The 15,815-nt window shown below is 43.9% G+C and overlaps 2 protein-coding genes across 6 annotated transcripts; both read left to right on the top strand.

Moving 5' to 3' along the window:
• Window positions 1-347: 347 nt before the first annotated feature.
• sowahca (sosondowah ankyrin repeat domain family Ca) lies at window positions 348-6,655 on the top strand. Of its 2 annotated transcripts, none has more exons than XM_035651408.2 (4): window positions 348-1,103; window positions 2,039-2,424; window positions 3,348-3,737; window positions 4,276-6,655. In XM_035651408.2, the coding sequence occupies exons 1-4, from the start codon at window positions 752-754 to the stop codon at window positions 4,741-4,743; spliced, it is 1,596 nt and encodes a 531-aa protein (XP_035507301.2). In that variant the 5' UTR covers window positions 348-751; the 3' UTR covers window positions 4,744-6,655. The 2 variants fall into 2 exon arrangements, with proteins under 2 accessions (XP_035507301.2, XP_047193052.1); XM_047337096.1 differs by having other exon boundaries at window positions 967-1,103; window positions 1,883-2,424.
• Window positions 6,656-8,273: 1,618 nt separating this feature from the next.
• akap17a (A kinase (PRKA) anchor protein 17A) lies at window positions 8,274-15,756 on the top strand. 4 transcript variants are annotated; one of them, XM_035651406.2, is made up of 8 exons: window positions 8,274-8,371; window positions 8,750-8,911; window positions 9,233-9,581; window positions 9,916-10,134; window positions 10,239-10,451; window positions 11,884-12,032; window positions 12,491-12,731; window positions 13,306-15,756. In XM_035651406.2, the coding sequence occupies exons 3-8, from the start codon at window positions 9,255-9,257 to the stop codon at window positions 14,200-14,202; spliced, it is 2,046 nt and encodes a 681-aa protein (XP_035507299.2). In that variant the 5' UTR covers window positions 8,274-8,371; window positions 8,750-8,911; window positions 9,233-9,254; the 3' UTR covers window positions 14,203-15,756. The 4 variants fall into 4 exon arrangements, with proteins under 4 accessions (XP_035507299.2, XP_047193051.1, XP_035507297.2 ...); XM_047337095.1 differs by having other exon boundaries at window positions 8,750-8,987; XM_035651404.2 differs by lacking the exon at window positions 8,750-8,911.
• The last annotated feature ends 59 nt before the right edge of the window (window positions 15,757-15,815 follow it).

Here is a 15,815-nt window from a genome sequence, read left to right as displayed (position 1 = left end):
CTGAACGGTACTACCATTGCGGGAAATTGCATTAAAACAATATGTATTCACTGTAGTAAATAGACGCACCCCCCTTCTTTGCACAATGGTACGGCTCAACTTAATTGTACCAGTCGCTTCCACGTATTGTTGCGGACAGTCAGACAAATATAAATCCCTTTGGCTTACATAGTTCTTATAGAAAATCGAATCAAAAACTCATCCTGTTTTTAAGATTTTTTTTGCATTTCACAAGCCTGGTTACTATTAGATCATATCCCCTGTAAATTAAATATTTGTTTACGGGTTTTTTTTTCATTTATTGGATTTTAGTCGTTGTGGGACTGTTGACCATCTACAGTTTATGGTGTTGATCAATCAGATTGCCGTAGTTTATATAGTTAAAACAAAATATCAATTTATAAGTAGCATTTACAGATCACAATAAGTTAGTTGTTCACTATATGTCCAAAGTTTATTATACTTTACTGCATGGTCCATTTTAATTCATATGGAAGCCTGAGTTTACGAGGAGCACGGGAACGCAGCACGATGCTCGGTTGCTTCAGTAAAGTGCGCCCCCTATCCGCCGGAGCCCGGCACTGGTTCTTCCCCCATGGAGGAGAGCAGGAGGAGGCCGGAGAGAGGATGATTATGCTGTCATCCGGTTGTCAGCGACCGCAGTGAATGACAAGCAGCATGGACATGGAGGCATTTTGAAACGATCCATTTGCAACACCATCACATCGTCGCGGCGTTCGGACCGTGCGGCATGATCATGGCGTCCCGGTGCACGGAGCAAGCCGTGCGGGAGTTCCTGATGGAGAGAGGAGGGAGGGTCCAGCAGATGGAGCTGATCGATCATTTCCTATCGGCTGTGGGGGGAAAGGACCAGTCGAAGGAAGGGGTGGATCGCGAGCAGCTCGAACGCGTCGTGGACAACGTGGGTCTCGTGAAGGTGGAGAACGGTGTGAAATTCGTGTGTCTGAATGCCGAGCGCAGCGCCGAGTCCCTGGTGCGCGCGGACCACGCACACGGCTGCGATCAAGCGGAGTGCAACGGGAATATCCAGGAGGCGCTGGACAACGGTGTGAACGGCAACCGTGACCACGGATACCGAACAGGTGAGAGAGATGATCCAGCCTTTGTGCACACGCAGATTCGTAACGTCCGCATCATTTACACATCATATGTTTTATACCACGTCCCTGAGATAGCCACTGCGTGTCCGAACACATTAAACCAAGACCGTGCCCACATTTTTGATTCCATGGGATTTTCTCATTCACCAAAGTGATGAGGCTGGACGATGTCCTAATGAGCCACACACACACACACACACACACCATCAAGTCCATGTTTTTGTTCATTGTTCTGACTTGATTTACAATAAAGCTTCACAGACTACCATGATCAATAGTTTAATTCTTCAATAATGCCAAAATATGTCATTAAAAAAAAGCTAGCCAGTATATTAATAACACAATTTACACAACTAAACTCATGCATACTTGTGCTGGATACAGTGGAGTTTGGGGTTTTTACATGAAGCAACAGCCTGTTCACTTCTACAACATGTGATCAACAAACCACATCTCACAGTGTCAGAGCTGAATGAAAGGCCATGCCTCTGTGCACACTTTGTTACTGTTCATATTTAGCAGTTAAGTGTGTCTGGAGAGTTCTTTTCTGTCTATTCAAATGTTGTTATGCAAAGCTGACTGCAAGCGTGTGTGACAGTGTTCCGCTAGCTACAGTTGTGTGCATTTTGTTTGCTCTAGACTTGTGTTGTTTATGCCTTTCTTGTGTACCAAGTGCTTGTTGACTAGTGAGTAACTGTATGTTGCACAGTTTGAATGTTCATTCCAATTCCTGATAATCATGAATTGAAATCCTATCACAGGATCCCCGATGATGCATTAATCCCTGATGATGCAATGATCAAAGGATCAAAGCCAAACACTCTCCTGTGATAAGTGATCTCATCACATATACCAGGTAGTGAATCCTCTCAGAATGCCATCTTCCAGCACACAACTGGTGCACTGTTTTTCAACAGGCGTACCCAGCCAACTTGGTGCAGACCTGGACGACAACAGACAGTCGAATGGCAATGAGCAACCTGCGACCTCCTTCCAGATGAAGGTCACCACGGTGACTCCTACCCCCGGTGGGAGGGCGGAGGTGAAGCTGAGGGACAGGAGGAGGCGAGAGTCGGCACCGATCATCGGGATGCAAGATCTGGACCCCGCTCACCCTGGATACTCCTACAGCCAGCAGGTGAGAGGGGCACGCCGGGTGTCCAAGTGCTCCCAACGGGCCATGCTTACCAGCTGCCTGTCCGAAGACAGCGCCCTGGAGGGGATGGACCCTGCCGGAGATGTCAACACTCCTAAGGGAAGTCGCAGGAACTTCATCGAGCTGATGATGAGTAGTTCTCCTCAGGTAGGATACTGTGTTTCTCCAGAAGCTTCTGAGTCGATTATTATTATCATTTTTCATAATTGTAGTGTTGTGTATGTCAACTTTACAAAGCTCTCTTCAAGGCATAGCAGTTAAAGTAAGTAACAATCCAAGCTTGTGAGAAAGTCTTTTTTTTTTTACTTCAAGCTCTAAAAATGTGTGCTGCGCTGCTTTGGTTGTGCAAGCCTTGAACCTTGTAAAATCTTTGGCAACACCTGAAGCAGCGATGTCATGTAGAGGAAAATTGGCATGTGTCCCATCTTTGGGCGTGCTCCAAAAACCTGAATGGCACACGTGGAGGGAATACTTCTTGAATAACGAGAGTTGCTAATATCTTAAAGAATTACAGACACTAATTTTGGTTCAGCCAATCGTAGTTGTTCACCAAAAAGGACTTTCAGAATGTCCTGAGGTCTTGATGAAGCGGAGGAGCGTGTGCCACTGACTTTGTCCCTGTGCAAGTGGCAGCGTGGCCCAAGAGCGCAGCCAGGACAGTTCATGGAGCACAATGGGGTGTGATCATAAATGCAATATACATGACACAACAGTTTTCTGTCTTCTGTAACTAAGAGATTTGATGCAGTGATGTGACGTGCATGCTGTTACTTCTGAGCAGGTTGAACTATGAGCTTGTTTTAATGATTTTCAGAAGGCAACAATCAACAAATTTGGCAATTTCAAAACGGATTTGTTGATTCTTTATCGTGTCTTTATACAACTTATATCAGCTGGATGCCTTTTTGTCATCAGGCCTATGGTTGTTTACCTGATCTTCCACAAATGACAGCAAAGTACATGTGTGGATCTTTAAATCTTGGACATTAAAGTCTCTTGAAACTGTTATGGTTCCACTAAAGAACCAATACGTTTCTAAACTTCTGTATAACCTGCCCTTCCCTTTGCAGGTCCGGAGGTCTCTGATCAACCGCGGCTCACGCCTCCGGGACTCGGTGCGGAGCGACGGCGATTCAGTATCAATCCTCTCCTCTGCCACCGATGAAGACTGTGCCTCAGTGACCCTGGACCCACTAGAGCACGAGTGGATGCTGTGCGCCTCAGAAGGACTGTGGGAAAGCCTGCAGCCCCTGCTAGCAGTCGAACCCAGCCTGGTGACCAAGAGGGACTTTGTGACCGGCTTAACCTGCCTCCACTGGGCGGCCAAGCAAGGCAACGCCGAGCTGCTCTCCCAGCTGCTGGCCTTCGCCAAGGACAACGCTGTACCTGTGAATGTTAACGTGAGATCAAGTGCTGGATACACACCGCTGCACTTGGCAGCCATGCATGGACACACGCAGGTGGGTTGCTGCGGCAGTTGGTGCAGGGTGTCATGTGTTACGTCTGCTCAGCGAAGCAGCAGATAATTACCTACACTCTGTCTGCTAGAGCTGGAGTCATTAGAGCTCGTTTTCAGAACACGGTAAATGATCTAGGAAAAGAAAGAAAGTAGTACACTCAATTTGTTTCTCAATTACTGTTCACTTTCTATTGCCTTTAGCCAAAACATGGACCACTGAAAGGATTTTTTTTAGGTAATCTTCACCGACTGCTGTGAAATGCCTTGCTAAATGGGACGTCTTGGGATTGATTTTGTGTGTGTGCTGTGTGCTTTTGGTTCCAGAAAAGGATCCAAAGCTACACATACACTTTGTGAGAGGAAACAACTAGTATTATTGTCATGTCAAGGGCCTTGATTAATCACATTTTCATGTGTATTTCAGCTGCTATCACACGATCCCCACCCAGAAAGGCACCACTAAGTTCTGTGTAAATGTCATGTGACAAGACTGCAGTATCTGAATTTCACTCGTGCATGTGATGTGCTGTGACTGACAGGTGGTTCGTGTGCTGCTGTCGGACTGGGAGGCGGACCCCGAGGCCAGAGACTACAGCGGGAGGCGAGCCATCCAGTACCTCCCCCCACCGCTGGCCGCTAACCTGCAAGAGGAGGGCGTGGTCACCTCACCGGGGGCCGAGTCAGACGGCGAAAACGCGAATGGCAGCAGTGGTGGAAAAGGGCGCGGCTGGAGGTTTCCCAGAGTCCTCCCGGGCAATCTGAACCCGCTGCGGCTACTGAACCCAACGGCCGAGGCCGCAGAAGAGGCAGCCGGGACCGGGAAGACTAAAGGGGGCGTGCAGAGGAAGTCGTCCCTGAGCCGGCTGAATGCCCGGCTGCACCGAGGGCGCCACCGAGCCCAGATCATCCACAGCGCCTCCTTCAGGGACACAGGGGAGATGGGAAGAGGAGAGGAGCTCCCCATCAGTCCTCTCCGAACCCGACCTCTGTCCAACCTGTTTGGATGAACCTACAACAGTCTGAACCAGTGGTGCAGATTTTTAAATGTTTTGTTTTACAGGATAAGGTTTACTCACCTTTATAAAATCTGACAGGTCAGACCCAAATTGAAAGTCTTAATCTAGTGTCCAGCTGTTTTTAAAGTCTTATGATGGGATTTTAAAGGAAAAACCTTTTATTTTTTCTAAAAAAGTATATAACCTATTTTTTTTCCTATTGCACTTGTTACACTTATGTTGACCTCTAACTCGAGGACACTGTTCACGTAGATTTTCGTTTTTTTTGACAAGACAATTCTTTGATTGAAAACTGAGCTACTGCTCTGTTAATTGCTTTTGAACTTGATTTTTGTGTTGGTGGGGTTTTCTATAATTTTTAGGCTCTGTTTTAGAGCAGGTAGCAAATAATACATAAGTTTGGGGGTTTGTTTTTGTTTTATTACCTTACACTAGAACACAAAGATGGAAAAGCAACAGGAAAGATTGTACTGAGTTTTCACAGTGGTGAGGGATCTGGGAATAGCACTTCGGTTTGATTCCACACAGTTATCCAAAACCATGTTTTTGATTCCAGAGTAAAGTAATATATTTCTAGAGCTCATTTTCTATATTTCAACCTCCTCTGATTGGATGGTGCTGGATTTTTTTTAAAAGTATATTTCTGCAATGTGAATGAATCTTTTTAGTAGCAGATTCTAATATTTAAACTGTTAAAACCACAGAATTATATTCTGGCCAAACAACTATTCAACCAGTCATCATGTTTGCACTTGTCACTTTAAAGATAGTGGGCAAAAATCGGGGGAAACACCTGAAACTAAAACATGACAGCTGTTTTTGGTCCTATTTCATAATTGCATGTTGATATTGTATACACAATAGAAGTAGTCATTCAAACTGTTATACCTTTTATATGTTTAAACTACTGCATACTGTATACAAAAGTACAAATGCGACTTTCATTTTTCTATACTTTTCACTTGTGTTAATCGATACATGTCAGTTGGTTGTTCTGAAAGGGGAACATTACTTTTATAAAGACACTGATCAGTTACACAGTACAACTGTTTCAAGGATGGAAGCAAACAGAAAGGTGACAATGTTTACATCCCTTTTTCTACTGAGCATAATGTCCCTCAAATCTTCTGAGTCAGGTTTACTTGTTAGATGATTTTGTTTTCAAAGTGGTATGGTTCTCTGAAGGTCAGTTGCAGTATTTTACAATGTTTTCAGGTATTTAACTTTGTGTATTTGACAATTTACATTCCGAAAAATGTTCAAACTAATGGCACAAATTCACAATTTCATGCAGAATTTACAGTTGACCAATCCCCAGGGAAAGATAACATCTAGAGACGACCATAGACAGAGACACCTGGCAGCACTGATCAGTTTAACAGTAAATATGCAATCAAATAACCTGTATCATATGATATTGAATATGAAGTCCATATTGTCCCCATGTGTATTGATCCGTCATCGCATTTTTTCATTAATCATCTGTCATCGCTGAATATTAGAGAGTCTAACCAAATATGAATTTAGATACTAATCCTGAATATGCTGTATGTTTAGCTGAGGAGCAAATTGACTTGACTGCTTTCCCAAATATGTGAACCTTTGTTTCTTAACAGCACATCCTAGGTTTCATTGAATGTTCTCTTTGTAGCAGATTTTGTAGCTTTGTACTCACAGTACATCATGTAATTGTATGGCTGACACCTTTGAAGTGTATTTACAGATGTACTTTGACATCACATTGTCAGCTGCATGAATATGGGAATTTCAGTCTGTAATTCATTGTGTCTGTCTTTGTGAAATACTGTGAAGTTATGTAATGTGAAAAAACTGTCGCCACTGTCATTTTTCTCTTCATGTCTCATTCTTAAATATGATAAAAGCAATACCAACTTGCATAAAACTATAGTCAGTGCTCTCTTCAGTTAGAAAATGCACACTTAGTAGATATTCGCTATTTATAATGATGATTTTAATGCTTAAATAGCAAATCAAACATCATGAATGCTGGTGTGGCATCAAACCAGAATTTCCAAGTGAGGCGCGCTGGGTCATCTGTCCAAGCCTGCTGACACCAAGTGATTGTCCTTGTCTGGTGGTGCTGAATAATTGATGATCTAATGACCCTCTGTGGCAGCGATGGTCCAGCGTTTACGGCATATCCACAGCTTCCTGTCCATAAGCTGCCCATGTGTCACTGGGTGCAAAATTGGTTACAGCCAGTCCCCATTCTGCACCTGTCGTGTGTGCGCGCGCGTGTGCGCGTGCTTCAATTGTTACAAAGACCAAACAGCCTCTCAAGATTGTGTGCTTATCTGGACTGACAATCCTCTTCAATCATACAGTTTGGGTCACAATGTTAGGATGTAAAACATGACATTTGATGCAAATTCATAATTTAAGCTGCAGGTATCGGTTCTAACGTGTTTTATTTGTATATTGAGCATGATAAGAAGTGACAGCAGAGGAGTGGTATGGGTTATTTTTTTCTATTAGCCAATGCGGTTGAGTCTGATATCCTTGCCATACCGTTCAAGATGAGACATAAATGCAAAAAGCAGGATGTTTATATTCATGTGTAAGGGGGATATGGTACATTTCTAAATAATATACTAAACACCTGCAACTGGATAGATAACTACAGCTCTGACTTGATGAGCTGTCTTGATGAGTCATGTGTCTTTCAGCCACATGACTGGGGGATGTTCTCTTCTTCACATCATCCAAGTAAAAATAGGATTACATATAAATGGTAAAAAAAAAACAAGAATTCATTGCCTGTGTAAATGTAAATGGGGTAAAAGTTGTTCTTGTGGTCCCAGATCAATTTTATTAGCTGACTGCATGGCAAGGCACGTTTTTTTCAAATAGCACCATTCAGACACAATATAATTCAAAGTGCTTCACAGAGGCTTGCATCGACTGCAGTAGGTCAGTAGCTAGAGCGGCAGCAGCTACTGACCTATATACACAGTCAAGGGGGTAATGCCTATTATGTAAAATCCTCTGCTATCTTTTCGGGGGAAACTGTGCCAACTTATTTGGCCAGAGCTTCCACTGTTGGACTAATCCATACCTAATCTATGCACATCTCCCACTGTCACCCCCATAATAGTTACCACAGTGATGGCGGACATTCATACAAAGCGTAACTTGTGACTAACAGTGCCAAATAGGCGACGGGGCGTCGGTGTGTCATATCAAACAAAGGGGATGGATAATGAAATGTGCTTTCGATTTCAAATGAAATAAATTACCTTGTAGCAGTCTTTTTCACTTGGACATTAAGGGGTATTTTTTCAGTTAATCATTTGCAGGAAGCCACATCACCACATGATTCAATGCTATAAAGGAATCGATGATAATAATAATGATAATAATTATTATTAATCGTATTGTTATTATTATTAATAATAATAAAAGGTGATGAAGAATATGCCATATTTCCTTATTTTTTCCATGGATGTTTGGATGATTTTTACTTGTACACATTTGTTCCACGCGGTGTCGCTGTTCGGAAGTAGCGCCGTTGCTGCTCTCGAGGTCAAAGTTGACTGTATGCGGAAGTGGCCGGTGTAGTCGGTGCTTTGCTTTTTTTCCATGGACCTAGTGGGCTAACGTAAGTCGCATTTTCTTACATTTCTTGAGTAAGTGGACTCATTTGTCGCGTTCAAGCGCGTCGTTAGGGAACGTCCTGGTGTGCAAGCAGGCGCTTCCGCTGCGTTCCAGACGAGTACGCGACGTGTGGCGGGCAGGTCGAGCAGCTCGAGCCCGGAGCTAACGTCGTGTTACGTGTGGACGAGCTCGGTCTCCACCGGTGTTTACAGTGCGACGACAAATGACCGTGAGACGAGTCGTTAGATCGCGGCCTCGTCCGTGGCACGTTTAATGCGCAAGTCGCTCTACTCGTTTATTGTTTGTTCGCGAGCACAGAAATGATCTTAAAATTCAAAACAGCTCAACGACGTTCAGGTCAGTGACAATTAAAACGCTAAAGGTTACAGCTTCATATCACCTCGACGTAACCGCCCCAGTGTTGTGACTCTGAGGAACAGCGAGTCCACGGGAACAACAAAGAGCCTCCACGAGACGCCGACCTGTGACGTCGACCGGTGACGTCGTCGCTTTAAGGCCAGTGACGTCAGGCGTGCAGAGTTAGGTGAGACAGGGCAATGGCTGAAGTGTGATATCATGATCGAACCCCTCGGTGGTCATCCAGCTTCCACGTAGAAAGGGTCAGCATCTTTTCACGTTTATTTGATTTAAAATGTTTTTGAAATATATCAATTTTAATATATTGTGTAGGAGGAATGTGTGTAAGCAACAGTGCGGCACAAGTCTCAGACTGTTGAGCATGGAGATCTCTCCACGTGCTGGTGCAGCAAGTGGACAGGTTGAACCACACCCCTGAACTTTTTGCTTGGTAATATGTTGGAATATGAAACTAACGGTCTTGATCGACTCTCCAAACCTCCTGCAGCCTCCCCCACCACTCTGCAACAATGACCACCATCGTGCACGACACCACAGAGGCCGTGTGCCTCTCCACCGAGTACAGCCTGTACCTCAAGCCCATTGCCAAAATCACCGTCAGCGTGGCACTGCCGCAGCTCAAGCTCCCGGGCAAGAGCATCTCCAACTGGGAGGTGATGGAGCGGATAAAGGCCATGGTGGCCCCGGAGCAGTTCTCGGCCCTTCGGATTTCCAAGAGTACAATGGACTTCATCCGCTTCGAAGGAGAGGTGGAGAACAAGGCGGTGGTCAAGAGCCTGTTGGCCCGTCTGGACGGAAAGAGCATCAAACTCAGTGGATTTACTGATGTACTGAAGGTGAGGCTGACATTAGAGTGGACCTCACGTCCCATGGTCAAACTATTCAGGTTACACTGCTGTTTGTGTGTTCTGTTATTTGTTATCTTGGAAGCAGTTGTCTGTGGTGCTGTTGAGTTGCACAGTGTTGCCCTGACATATTTTCTTCATATTTTGCCGATCCCAGTTATATCAGTGAGAGAATAAACACCTGTCAGTATGATGCAATACAACTAAACAGTGCCACAATCTACAGCCTCTAAGAATCCCATCAATTTATTCAAAACCTTGTTTATTCAAACATTTTTGAATTAGACTGCGAGAGGTTTAGCGAGGTTTCCCCCTCTTTCCTCAGGTCCGTGCAGTGGAGAATAAGGTTGACTTCCCTGCACGTCACGACTGGGACTCATTCTTCCGCGACGCCAAGGACATGAATGAGACAGTGCCAGGAGAGAGACCTGACACGATCCACCTGGAGGGGCTTCCCTGCCGCTGGTTCAGCCAGAAGGACAGTCAGTTCCCAGACCGGCCCTCCGAAGAGGTCCTCAGTGCTGTCTTCCAGACTTTTGGCCAGGTGGTACAACACATGTTTTACCAATCAAAAGTCATGTATTGTGTTACATTATCAAGAATAACATTATACTTAATGTTGTCAATATGCCACTGTTTCGATTGCAGGTGCGTAATGTTGACATCCCTATGCTGGACCCGTACAGAGAGGAAATGCTGGACAAGAACTTCAATACATTCAGCTTTGGGGGCCATTTGAACTTTGAGGCTTATGTTCAGTACCAGGAATATTGTGGCTTCACCAAGGCCATGGACACAATGCGCGGCATGAAGCTGATGCTCAAAGGAGACGATGGGAAGGCAGTGGCTTGCAACATCAAGGTACCGCAGGCTTTTGTTGTTTTACAGCACTGCACTGTCCATGTTAATGGAAATGTCTAGAACACTGTCAAACACATTTTTTCGCCCAATTATTTAACTAAACCTGGTTAGGGTCAGTGGATGACCAATCTCCTGGAATCTTCCCTTTTCTGAGATTCAGTGCCTGGATGGTGAAATAGTTTTATATCCTTAATATGTTCAATCCAAGAAACACAATTGGATCAGTGCAAACTGTAAAGGACTTTAACAAAACCTTGAGGGTTTAACTCATTAAAGTGTAAAAAAAATAAAGAAATAGAATTCTTTTTACAGTTCAGCTAAAAGTGAACAAGCCTTCATGTTTGTTTCTCTTTATGCTGGTCAAATGTTAAATTATTGCCATAGTTTAGAGCAAGCACAGTGCAGGAGAAAAGGGTGGAGCCATATTTGTAGCTTATGTTACTGGCAAAGTAGTCCCTCATTAACATCAGTGAGATCCCTGTGGGGGGCCAACACAGAGTGTAGACCAAAAGAAATGACTGAAATTCTGCCTTTGCCCAGTGAGGTCATCTGTATATGAAAAAAGACTGACTTTTGAACTTAACACATTCCTGGACAAAAATATATTTTTACTCTTATATCACAATTGTAAAGATTGAGATAAAAACAATTGTCTCTCACTTTCCACAGTGGTTAAATCATAAATCACCATGCAGTGTGTTTGCATCCCACAGACTCACTGCCTTCCTGGATTTTAATTCATTTTAACACCAATACCTGCAGCCACTCGCCCCAACCCACGTGGGGCTTTGCAATTTTTTTTAACACAGTGCTGCTATTTGTGGTGTGAATTATCATTATGGGTGTGTGTGTGTGTGGCCACCAGTGGATTGTAACTGTTGAAACGTTGCAATGAGATTGTGTTGTTCCGAGCTGCACAGCAGCTTTAAGACCTTTTAGTGGAATGAGGTTTAAATCAGCATCGTCATTATTTCCAAGGTGATGAGCGCAGAGCACAGCAAGGTCTTAATCCACAGAATAAAGCCTCACTGTGAAATCCAAATCAGGGTAGGAAGTAAAGTAGGATCTGAATAAAAGAAACAAGAAACACAGTGAGACTTGTGAGTCGTTACATTTTTTCATTTTTTCCCAAGGCACTGTGGTATTCATCAGGCAACCTATCAGTACACAATCAAACATAAAACTGTGGTCTACAATATCAATATTTTGCTGTTGCAACTAACATTTTTTACCATCTGTTCTTCACTGGAATGAATGATCCCTTGTGCCAGAGGATCTGAAACCTATTTGTTAGAAACATGGAAGAGCTGAATCTGATTTGCTGAAATGATTTTACTTTTCCCTGTGTCAAGAATGAGCCTGTCAAGTAAATGATAATAAGAGTTAATAGATGTTCATGACTTTTGTATGTGTATTATTTTGTCTTGTCCAGGTGGCGTTTGACACCAGCAAGCACCTGAGTGAGCTGGCTCTGAAGAGGAGGACCATGGAGAGGATGAAGTTACAGGAGCTGGAGAGGCAGAGGGAGGAGCAGAAACGGCGGGAGAAGGAAGAGGAAGAGCGCCTTAAGGAGGATGAGAGGTACGACGGGAGACAGAAAAGCAATGGGAAGATTGTTCAAATGAAAATAGAGAAGATTAATGTAACTGTGTGAAACAGGGCAGAGACCTCAAACCAATGGCATTATACTGCTGCATTCATATTCTATGGGAAAGACAGTGAATTTAAATGATTGGTAAAAACTTAGAACTGAAGTATCAACTTGGCTGGAAGATCACAATTTAGTTTTAGTTTAACTCACCCATCATTAGTATGAGGAACATGAGTAAGTGTTTGGAAATTCATCACCAGTATGATGAAAGTTGCAGTTTTGTTTAGTAAATCAATTATTATTACTGGAGTTGAAATATTAATTCAATACTCTTCTCGTTACTGAGAATATAAATAATGTATTCATTTGACAAGAGTAAGAAATTAAAAAAATCTCTGCCATACCAATAAATATTCACAGATGCCAAACTACTGTAACCCTTTTTCAGGAAACAGAAGGAGCAGGAAGAGGAAGAGAAGGAGAGGAGGAAGGAGGAGAGGCTGCGCAAACGAGAGCAGAAGCTCCAGGAGAAAGAGCAGAGGAAGAACCTGAAGAAGGTGAGGCGTCAGCAGGAGGAGGAGCAGAAGAAGCTGCAGATGAAGATCGCAATGGAGGAGCGGAGGCTGCTGCTGGCTCAGCGCAACCTGGAGTCTATACGGCTTATCGCTGAGCTGCTGGCCAGGGCCAAAGTACGCATACACACAAAACATACACAAAGACAGAAAACACACACTATTCATCGATCCTGATACCAGTACTGTGGTTAATATCTGCAAATTCACTACTTTTAATATGCTTACAAACACTACAAACATTTGATACTATGCAAACCTCATTACTATTCACCACCAGAAGTATACACGTGATAAAAGGAATAGTTTGACATTTTAAGAAATGTGCTTGTTTGGTTCCTGCCGAGAGTCAGATTAGAACATTGATATCACTCTACCTGTCATCTCATATCTGTTGGTAACATATGGAGACAACCCTTTTTTTATGTCAGTTTTTGTTTTGGATATGACATGTTGCTTTAGAAGTGCTGATAGATGGTGTTGGTATTGCTCCATAAACAGTTTGTGTACTGTGCAGAAAATTAAATTTTAATATCATTGTAATGTTGTTTCATATTGACCCGAGAGTGCGGTAGAGCAGTGTTTTGTCCTGACTTGACTTAATTTATGAACTTAAATCCTTACACAAAGTTTTTAAATATCTTGAGTTATTGTTTTCATCATGCCTACATTGTGTCATCCTCCTCCCCAGGCCCTGAAGCAGCAGCAGCAGGAGAAAGAGAGGGCCGAACGCGAGGAACAGGAGAGGCAGGAGCAGGTTAGACAGAAGGAGGAATTAGCCCGACTCCAGCAGCTTGAAGCCTGCCGACGCAAGCAGGAGGAGGAGCTCCACAGGGTGGAGGTGGAGAAGCAGCGAGCACTTGAGCTCCAGCGCCGAGAGAAGGAGCTAAGAGAGAAGCTGCTTGGTAACCTATTGAAGAAAAGCAACGACAGAACTGCAAAACCTCCTGGTACGCAGGACCAAGCCGGCTCCGTACCCGCCGAGGAGGCCTCCGTTCCTGGCGGGGCCGTTGCGATGCTGGGGGTTCTGGGGCTGGTAAACGGAGTGAAGGCAGCTGAGAGCAAAGAGAAACAAATGTCCAAGTCCAGTGTTTCAGGGAAAAACAGAGCGACGGAGGGGAGGAGGGAAGCAGAGGACAGGAAGAAAGGCCGGGAGGGACGGAGGGAAGAGGTGGCGAGGAGCAGGCAGAGCAGAGAGCGAGCGAGGGAGCAGGACCACTCCCACAGGGAGCGGAGCTCCCGCAGTAGGGGGAGGAGGAGGCGCTCCACAAGCCACAGCAGGAGAAGAAGGAGCTCCAGCCACCACAGGCGGAGCTCCAGCCGCCACAGGCGGAGCTACAGTCACCGTGGCAGCAGGCGGCGCAGCCATAGCAGCAGGAGCACAAGCTCGAGCAGAGACAGGAGCAGAAGCAGCAGTGGGAGGAGTTACAGTGGGGGGAGGGGCCACAGACAGAGTCACCGTAGGTGCAGCAGGGACGGCTCCAGGGGCAGCAACACGAGCAGAGACCGAAGGAGTCACAGTCGTTACAGTCGCAGACACAGGAGACACAGCAGCAGTAGAGACAGGAGTCACTCCAGACGACACTGACCTCAGCGGTTCAATCAACTGATGTTTTTAGATATTTTTTTGTCCCATAATTAAACGATGTGGCAGTTGCAAATCCCATATAAGACAACTTGACCTTATGAAATCAACTGAAACAACAATGTACGTGTGAAATGATAGTGCAGTCCAAAAGTGAGACCACTATTTGAAAGACATGCAGTGTTGTATTTAATTCTAGGTTGTCGCTTTTACTGTTTTTTTCTGTAGCCCTTTTTTTTTTTAAATTTCATATTGTTAGATCGCAGCTGCTGAGAATTTAATTTAGTGACAAAAGAAAATGTTTTACAATCTGGTTTCATTAGAATGTTATACTTTGCTGTGTGTAACAAATATTGTATTATCCATCAGTTATTTGGAGTGGCAACTATAACTCATCTCTGAAAAATTCCACACATTATTGGATATTAAAATTTGGTTCAGATTTAGTAATCCTCCATATACACTTATCAGTGATATTGATTAGGTTGGCAGTTGCAAACATGGACTCGCCTGTCGACGACCTTTTTTTAAAATTTTCTCCACGTTTATGCATGAACAACATTGAGCTTTAGAAGGACTGAAGTTTCTTAAAGACTGCATGACATTTCAAACACTTTTACATCGAGCATGATAAATTACACGAGCACCCGAACAATTCCCTCGTGGCTGCTGTAGACGTGGAAGACTTCTAGGTGAACTGTGATGAAAAAGGGCTGCTGCTCCGTTACAAATGTGAAGTTTCTGCAGACTCATTCCTCTGTGTTTAGGGCCACCGTTGTTTTCATGGAATATAGCTCCAGTAATGACTGCGTTGCCGTTCAGCAGCTCAGACAAACATTTCAGTGGACGGTATTTTTGACGATCACAAAAAATCAGTTTGGAAAGAAGGATTTTCCTTTTGTTTTCGTTTTTATTTTGAAATTTTTTTGCAAGGAAAGTTTGAGGAGTCTGTCAGGAACCACTCTATACTTACTGCAGTGTGTTCTTCCCTCGACCCCTGCTTTTTGCCCTCTGCCATTTTGAGCATCGGCATTGTGAGAGGCTAAATACATCCACTATATCCTGCCCTCAAACAAAACATTTTGTACTCGGGAATTTAAACAATTGGGTGTCCATTATATAGAGAGCAGTGAATGAGGAAGTGATTTCCTTCACAGCTGACTCTGCAAACAGTATACCCCCTATTTCATATTTGAGTCTTTATTGTAAGTGACGGATTTGACGCCACTTTTGCTTTTCAAGTTGGAACTAAGTTAAGTCATTGTTGAGGAAACCAGCTTATTGGATTCAAGCGAACCAGCGCAGTACAAATAGAATGCTAGGATGTAACTCTGCTGTCATGCTCACGCTGTAGTGACGGATTTATTTCTTTAGCTTTACTATCCACTGTACAGGCTGATCTGTCAGTGTCAGCTTTTTCGAAACTTCTACTTTGACATTAGTTACTTGTCATAGACAAGCCCGTTTGTCATGTATATATATACTGTATCCTCTGCTGGAAATGCTACAGCATGCCTCGCATTACGTGGTTGAAATAAAAATCTTTTGAGAACTTTTGATGGAGATGTACTCTGACATTTATCTCTATCACGAGAAGAGAAGAAGCTTCAAATGTT

The sequence above is a fragment of the Scophthalmus maximus genome, chromosome 14 (genome assembly GCF_022379125.1).
Source record: "Scophthalmus maximus strain ysfricsl-2021 chromosome 14, ASM2237912v1, whole genome shotgun sequence".
NCBI lineage: Eukaryota > Metazoa > Chordata > Actinopteri > Pleuronectiformes > Scophthalmidae > Scophthalmus > Scophthalmus maximus.
This window is presented reverse-complemented; position numbering and strand designations above follow the sequence as displayed.

Bases quoted from the DNA above. Each gene is read 5' to 3' on its own strand.
- sowahca (XM_035651408.2), top strand. From the start codon at position 752: ATGATCATGGCGTCCCGGTGCACGGAGCAAGCCGTGCGGGAGTTCCTG. The intron at 1,104-2,038 runs GTGAGAGAGATG...GTTTTTCAACAG, and splicing joins TGACCACGGATACCGAACAG to GCGTACCCAGCCAACTTGGT. The intron at 3,738-4,275 runs GTGGGTTGCTGC...TGTGACTGACAG, and splicing joins CCATGCATGGACACACGCAG to GTGGTTCGTGTGCTGCTGTC.
- akap17a (XM_035651404.2), top strand. From the start codon at position 9,255: ATGACCACCATCGTGCACGACACCACAGAGGCCGTGTGCCTCTCCACC. The intron at 9,582-9,915 runs GTGAGGCTGACA...CTCTTTCCTCAG, and splicing joins GATTTACTGATGTACTGAAG to GTCCGTGCAGTGGAGAATAA. The intron at 12,033-12,490 runs GTACGACGGGAG...ACCCTTTTTCAG, and splicing joins CGCCTTAAGGAGGATGAGAG to GAAACAGAAGGAGCAGGAAG.